Source organism: Hippoglossus stenolepis, chromosome 19 (genome assembly GCF_022539355.2).
Source record: "Hippoglossus stenolepis isolate QCI-W04-F060 chromosome 19, HSTE1.2, whole genome shotgun sequence".
NCBI lineage: Eukaryota > Metazoa > Chordata > Actinopteri > Pleuronectiformes > Pleuronectidae > Hippoglossus > Hippoglossus stenolepis.
In genome coordinates, this window is record NC_061501.1 from 11,018,359 (window position 1) to 11,025,120 (window position 6,762).

Below are 6,762 nucleotides of genomic sequence, written 5' to 3' on the forward strand. Positions count from 1 at the left end.
TGGATTTTACCATGAAAATGGGAGCTATTGAACTCCAGTCTGCCAAAGTGCAGTGCTGTGCAGCGGGCGTTTCAGTCTGGAAAGATGTTTTCTGTAGTCCGGTTTGCATTTGCACAAGCACAGATGATTATCTAACAAATAAAACATGTTGTAAGAGCTTTTCTAATTTCTTTGCCTCATAGTCTGATCTCATGCACCTAACTCTGATGCCGGCGGGCCCACGCCCATATTCTGCAAACCCTGCGAAGGAAAAAGTGCAAAAACTGCAGCATCTGCTCTGCACATCAGAACATTTATGGCTCTGTATCCAAAGTTCCACCTGTTTGTTTCTACTTCTTGTTAAAATCATCATCCAAATACTAAAATTGTACAGTAAAATGTCAAATATAGTCTTTTTGGATTGTCTGTCTTTGATTAGAATTTTGTCTGGAAGTGACACACTCTTACTCTTCCAGCATTCCACTCCTCCCCTTGTCTGTCCCTCTCGATGAGGTCAATGGTGTCATTGGACAAACTCACACAAGAGGGTCCCCTGAAACTCACTATCAGTCGTCCCTTCATTTGTGTAGACAAAGTCAACCCTCACATATCAGGATTCAGTTGTAGCCCTGCCATGTTTTCTCTTCCCCCTCTCAGCCTTTGATATGCAGGATGTCAGTCTTTGCAATGGCACAATTTGACTAAAAATGAAAACATCTAATCGATATCAGACAGGAGGAAGAGCTCCGGTCCATCTCAGACGACACGTGGACAATGGTGCTGTTTTGACAAGAGGGAAACATGCGTCGACACAAGAAGAGAACAAAATCAAAATAGACAATTTTATTACAAATACAAAACACAACAAGAAAAAACGCAGTTTGCTGCATAAATAGCTTGTTGTTGATGATGATTTAAATACAGTCAGTGCGGAAAATGGTAATTTCCTGTTTTTGTAATGCATTCGAGCAAGTTTCCTTTAAATCAACCTGTCTTCTTGAACATGTTCTCATCACACTACAGGCATGTGCTTGAATCCCTCTCAGATTACTGAGAAACTGTCCTGATTCGAAAAGTAATTCTGATTCGCAGAGTTGAAAATGGTCCATGAAAATTACCTGTGGATATTACGCTAGTGCTTTGTTCATATAGATCTACCGCAGCTCATTCACACCACGGGGAATTACCTCCACCATTATAATAGTTGAATGAACTGTATTCAGTAAATTGTATACATATATGTACAATCCTTTTACAAAACAATACACAAAAAGAATATCAATTAAATATTGTTTTCCCATATAAAAATGAATAACTTATAGAGTACTTGAAGTTTAAGGAGGTGTATTGATTATCTACATGTACAAAACAAACGATAATTTCCCAGTACTTTGGAAATCTGCAAACAATTAAGGTGCACTTGAGTGCCTAACTACAAAAAACCCATCGCTACAACATCAGTGAAAAGATCATTACAAACAGACAAACACTGCAATTGTCCACTATAAGACATTCATGTATATATACAGTTTACCAATATAGTCTGTAACAAATACGATCATAGACAAGATATGTGGGTCAGATTTATTGTATGTGCTCTCTGTCGTGTATTATTTGAAATATAATGTGAAAAAGGATTATATGTGATGAAACTCAACTGAATCAGTGCAGATTAAAGCTGCAAATTCACTGTGTAAATGAAAAAACGAAATATCTCTAAATGAGGTGACGTGTATTCCTTCTCCGTTTAGGTTACAGTGTAAGTGCACTTCTGTCAATGAAAGAACTTTTGCCGATTGGTTCCCGATCTCGAAAAATGGAGAATGCGTTGAACTCGAGAATGATGTTTCGTAACCTACTGCGGGGTCGACGGCAGCGACCGAGCCGACACCACCAGAGTAGGTTTTTCCCTCTGAGGTCAAAGGCTTTGAAGTGTTAGTCACAGCATTCCTGTTAAGGCAGAGCACACAGCGTGAAGGTGTGATGCCCGTAGCACCAGAGTGAGCAGGTATGAGCAGCTATGATGGTGTCATGTCCTTAATTACCACATTGTCAAAAAAAAACAAAAGTGTATACTGTGTTTAAGGACCCATTCTACATATAAATTATATTTCATCAAATCGCAACAAATTAATTTACACTTTATTTACAAGTCACCAACGCTAAATTGTCTGCTGCCTTCAAAAAACTGGTATGTTTGTGTCTTTAAATAAGCCCATATATACAAAAATAGTGTGGTCCACGACTGTTGTGCAAATCCTTACGGGATTGAAAACAATGTCTTTGTGGTACTGTAGGTTGTCAGCTTGTTTTCAAAAAAGGAGACCTGTGCTTATTTGAACCAGTGCAGGTAGTTTGTCTTGAGGGCAGGGAAGCACATGTTGTTGCTGCAGGAGCCCCCGTAGCTGGGGGGGCAGGCGGAGCAGGGCACGCCCACTTTGTAGGGGGCCTCTCCAATCCAGTTACCCCTGAAAGACAGAGAGTCGCCATGTCAGTGAACCTGGCAGTGACCATAGACTTGTTTTTAAAGTGGAACCTGAACTTGAATTGGTGTCTGAGCAAAAATCCCCCATTATGACTGATGGTAAGATATTGGGAGAGGCTTAATGATCAGGACATATAAAGAACAAAACTATTTTCAAAGAAAAACTATTGAGTTTTAAACTTCATTCTTCCTCCAGCTTGGGATCAGCAGTTGACGTATCAGTTTCATCTCAGAGTCCATTTAGTAGCTGCTCTGGGGCTTTCAGTCATATTACATGATCATCAGCATAGAGGGTTTGCCATGTTTGCCAAAGTGTCCTCAAAGTGCTCAGAGAATATTTAAACGCGCAATATGTAACTTTGACCACTACGGCCAATCAAAACAACAACAAAAGACCTAGTTTGATGATGTCGTGAAGCAGCGTGGCATCATGGGAGTTGTTGTTTTCACTACCAATGACGATAGCAAAGAGACCAACACGTATGTTGAATAAAATTATGGATTTCTCTGGAACAATCTGCTGACACGTCAACAAAATATATAACATAGGTCTATAGGTCTATTTAAGATGTTTTAATGGAGAATTGTTCTATGTTATATCTTCACATTTGAACTACACTGTCATGACAACTGGTCAAGATCATGAAAAATGATCCAAAACTTGTAGCGAGATTATTTCGTCAGCAGCAAAATGAGATTTCAACGTGTTTATCAAAGACACATCGTTTGACGACTTAACTACAGATAAATAAGTATAAAGTAATAAAATGACACAGAGCTGCCTTTTGACAACAGTGATCAGAAAGCAGAACTTTGTCCGAACCAACAACTTTGTGTCTCTAAGAATCGAGCGCTCATTTCCGCTTTGCTAAAATAGGTCATCGGTGTCCTGAGCCTGTGACTCTAACAAACATCTCAAACCGGCGGGATTAAAGAACCTAGGTCACAAGTCAGTCACATGTCCGAACGGCCTTTGATTCCTGGAATTTGTTCTTCTGCTTCGTGGGTCTGCGGAGCTGTGGCAACGCGGTACCGGATCACAGGCTTGTATCTGAACCTCACAGCAGCGTGGGTGGCATTTCACAACTCAGCCCAGAACAGAGCGGACTGTGTTGGGATTAAACCTGTCGTCATCAGGTTAACAGGTTCAGCAGCATTGACACGCCCTCCTCACTGCATATCATAAACACTACATCTAATCGATGGAAGTAGACTGTACTTACTTGGGTGAATAGTTGCAGACTAAATATGTTGCCCTCTTCCACACTGAGCCCCATACATTCATATTGTGGCACGTATGGACAGCACAGCCAACTTTATTGGAGGTTGCCCACACCATCTGCAAAACAGAAACACCAGCGGTTAATATCGCTGTTGCACCAATTCAACAGTATTAACAGCATTTAATACTGAGTGTTGTCTGCGTACCTGTGTGTAATGGGTACACATGGGTCCATAGCATCTGAGAGGGCAGCGGGGGTTGCAGTCACGGGGATATGGAAATGAGTAATCTTTCACCTCATCGTACCACGGCTTCACCAGCTGGAGAATGGATCGATAGCTGGGAACAAAACACGTGTTCAGTAAGAAACAGTGTATAAATCTATCACAGCTAATAGTGAGCAACGTCTTATTACTTCTGTATTTGTTTGTCTATTAGAACAGATTACCATAACTTGGTGGAAGGCTGTGGTATTGCGAGAAAGGGTGATTTTAACATTTTCGTTGATTTTACAGAGAATATTTCATTGATCTTGATGAAATGAAATCTGTCATGTTTAGTGGGCTTATATTTATGAGTGTGTGCAATTTGATGCAGATCAAAATAGAAATCCAGGTCTTGTGAATTTTAAATTGGGCTCATTAGGGGACTGTGTGCTCTGTGAGTGCCGTTCCAGTTTAAATTGTTGCTAAAGCACACTGATCTGTGCGTTTGTGCTGCATCGCGGCACAGACCTGCTGAAATATCTACATCCATGTGCGCACATGTTTTCTATGGTGAGTTTTTGCTCTTAACACCAGCAAATGAAACCTCATACTAAACTAGATAAACACTTCCGTTGTTAAATAAATCTGGTTTTGCATTATTAGCTTTTTGGGAAATAACTTCTGTGTAGAAATCTCCCAGCAGGTCGCAAGGAACCCGTCAAAACAAGGACTGCTCATGTGGTTCCTCAATAAAAATCTAAAAGTGCAGGAAGACGCGGAGGTGATGTGTTTCCAAATGGAAAGTCAAGACCCACAAAAGGGATGCGCCTTTGTCCTCATGGGTCATGGCTGAAAACACAGCTTTTGTTTATTTGAGGTGTCACAGGAGCATTCCTCAAGCAGTCACCAGGTCACAGTGCAAAAGCTTTTAGGAGAAAGAAGAAGGGGGCTGCAAGGCAACGACCATGACTGCTGAGAGAGAGTCGTCCCTGAGAGGAGCAGCAGATGTCAGGGCGGCGGAGGGGAGTCAAAGGTCACTCACCGTCCTGTCCTGACGGAGAGGTTTTGACCCAGGAACCTGAGGAGGTGAGGCGGCCCGTGCTCCCACAGGCAGGCTTGGGCCCAGTCCTCTGACGTCTTAGCCAGAGTCTCGTCCCACACCTAGGGCACACACACAGGGAGACGGTGGGAACATGGACATCCATTACATAACTGACGGAAAATATCAACACTAGAACGTATTCAGCAGCGAGGTGTGACCTAAGAGTCGGCACTTTGTGAGTTCACGGCCCTGTTACAGGTGTAACCATGGCAGGACGCACAAACCATCCATCAAAGTCAGTTGATCAGTCAGTTTACATAAGAGGAGAAAGTTCTATTCCCAGTGTTGCATAAAAAAGAGGGTTGATAATCTTCACAACATGTTGGTGTAGATGATGACAAGCATCTAAACATGTCAACAGTCGTATCCATGATTGTGACTGATGACTTCCCCCATCCCCAATTTTCTGAAATTCTAAGTTTTTAAATGAGCATTATGCTTCTGCATATGTCAAATAATAAAACAAACATATGTTATAGGTTTTTAAAATTAAAATCTGGTTTAAAAGCTTTGATATTTGCACAAATTGAAACGCTCTCCATCACGTCTACAACTCAATGCTGCTGTTGTCTCCATACCACACTGCCAGCATCAGGCTACTGATACCATACATGACCCCTCTCCCTGTGGAAGTGACGACTCTGGTGGTCTCCTGCAGAGCAATGTGCTGAACAGCTGAGGCTGCCAAGTACAACTCATAGACAATCACTTTACTTTCGTGTTCTCTATTCATTCTTGCACAAAAAACTATTAAATCAACTGGATTCCTGCAGATTGGTAATTTTTGATTATGCAAACCTTCAAAACATGAAACCATAACCGTGCATCGATTGCAAATACATGCATTGATCAGAATGAATGAACGCTTACCATGTATTCCATGTTGGACGCAGGGGGAAACACCTTCCCTCTCACTTTGTTGTGGTAATCAAGAATGGCGAGCATGTCATTCTGACTGATATAACGCTTCCTCCTGCTTTTAGAAAGAGTCGTGGCGTCTGTTCCACGGTCTGCGCCAAAACTGGTAAAATTGGCGTCTGGAGAGAACGTGGACACACCGGGGAAAGTCGTTGCCAATGCACTTGCTCCGCACGATATGCACAGAAATATTAGATCTATGGCAAATAACTGAGGCTTCATTTTTTCACTGCAGACGGAAGATCCTGGATCCTGGATTGCGCTCTGGAAAAAAAAAGAGAAGAGGACGGACTTGTTTTGATTTGTAGTGGTGCGTAAAAATAAGTTATCAGATATGGTCAAACCAAACTTTAAAAGCGCCAGTGCATTACAGATTAAAACAGAAATATCAGGGAGATAGCTCCACGCCCTCTGCTCTTACCTTTCCGTGCGTAACGGTGCCTTTTCTTTGTGCCACAGGCTGTTATCACCTCCAGTGGTCCGCAGAGAGGGAGGGAGGGCTGCCTGGCTGCGAAGTGAGGCGTTTTTGCGCTTTGCAAACTTTGTGAGTGCTTCAGGAGAAGTCTGTGTTTGCGGGTTTATATAGCGCAGAGGACGATGCTGGAAGTGCGCCTTGCTGCCGAGGTAGACGCACGGCCCCTCCTCGTCACCTGAAACACACGTACACACACGCACGCACGCACGCACACACACACACACGCACACACACACGCACACACACACACACACTCACAAGCAGCATCATTTTGGAAACGCGGTGTTTGGTTTCTGCTAAACCTAATCCCCCTCTGGATCTTGCCTAATTTCACCAGGACATCTGCTTTGGGTTTGTGCAGCTGCAGGGCAACAT

At 42.6% G+C, this 6,762-nt stretch overlaps 1 protein-coding gene across 1 annotated transcript; it reads right to left on the reverse strand.

Moving 5' to 3' along the window:
- Window positions 1–807: 807 nt before the first annotated feature.
- pi15a (peptidase inhibitor 15a) lies at window positions 808–6,507 on the reverse strand. Its single transcript, XM_035143067.2, has 6 exons — window positions 6,334–6,507; window positions 5,865–6,176; window positions 4,935–5,053; window positions 3,893–4,025; window positions 3,688–3,803; window positions 808–2,447 (listed from the first exon to the last, which is right to left on the reverse strand). Exons 2-6 carry the CDS (start codon window positions 6,132–6,134, stop codon window positions 2,312–2,314), a joined length of 774 nt encoding a protein of 257 aa, XP_034998958.1. The 5' UTR covers window positions 6,135–6,176; window positions 6,334–6,507; the 3' UTR covers window positions 808–2,311.
- Between the last annotated feature and the right edge of the window lie 255 nt (window positions 6,508–6,762).

What these genes read in the sequence shown, in the direction of transcription:
- pi15a (XM_035143067.2), bottom strand. Translation starts at nt 6,134, where the DNA reads ATGAAGCCTCAGTTATTTGCCATAGATCTAATATTTCTGTGCATATCG. An exon ending in TGTGTACCCATTACACACAG is followed by an intron (nt 3,804 to 3,892) that starts GTACGCAGACAA and finishes TCTGTTTTGCAG; the next exon opens with ATGGTGTGGGCAACCTCCAA. An exon ending in GTCTGCAACTATTCACCCAA is followed by an intron (nt 2,448 to 3,687) that starts GTAAGTACAGTC and finishes TCTGTCTTTCAG; the next exon opens with GGGTAACTGGATTGGAGAGG.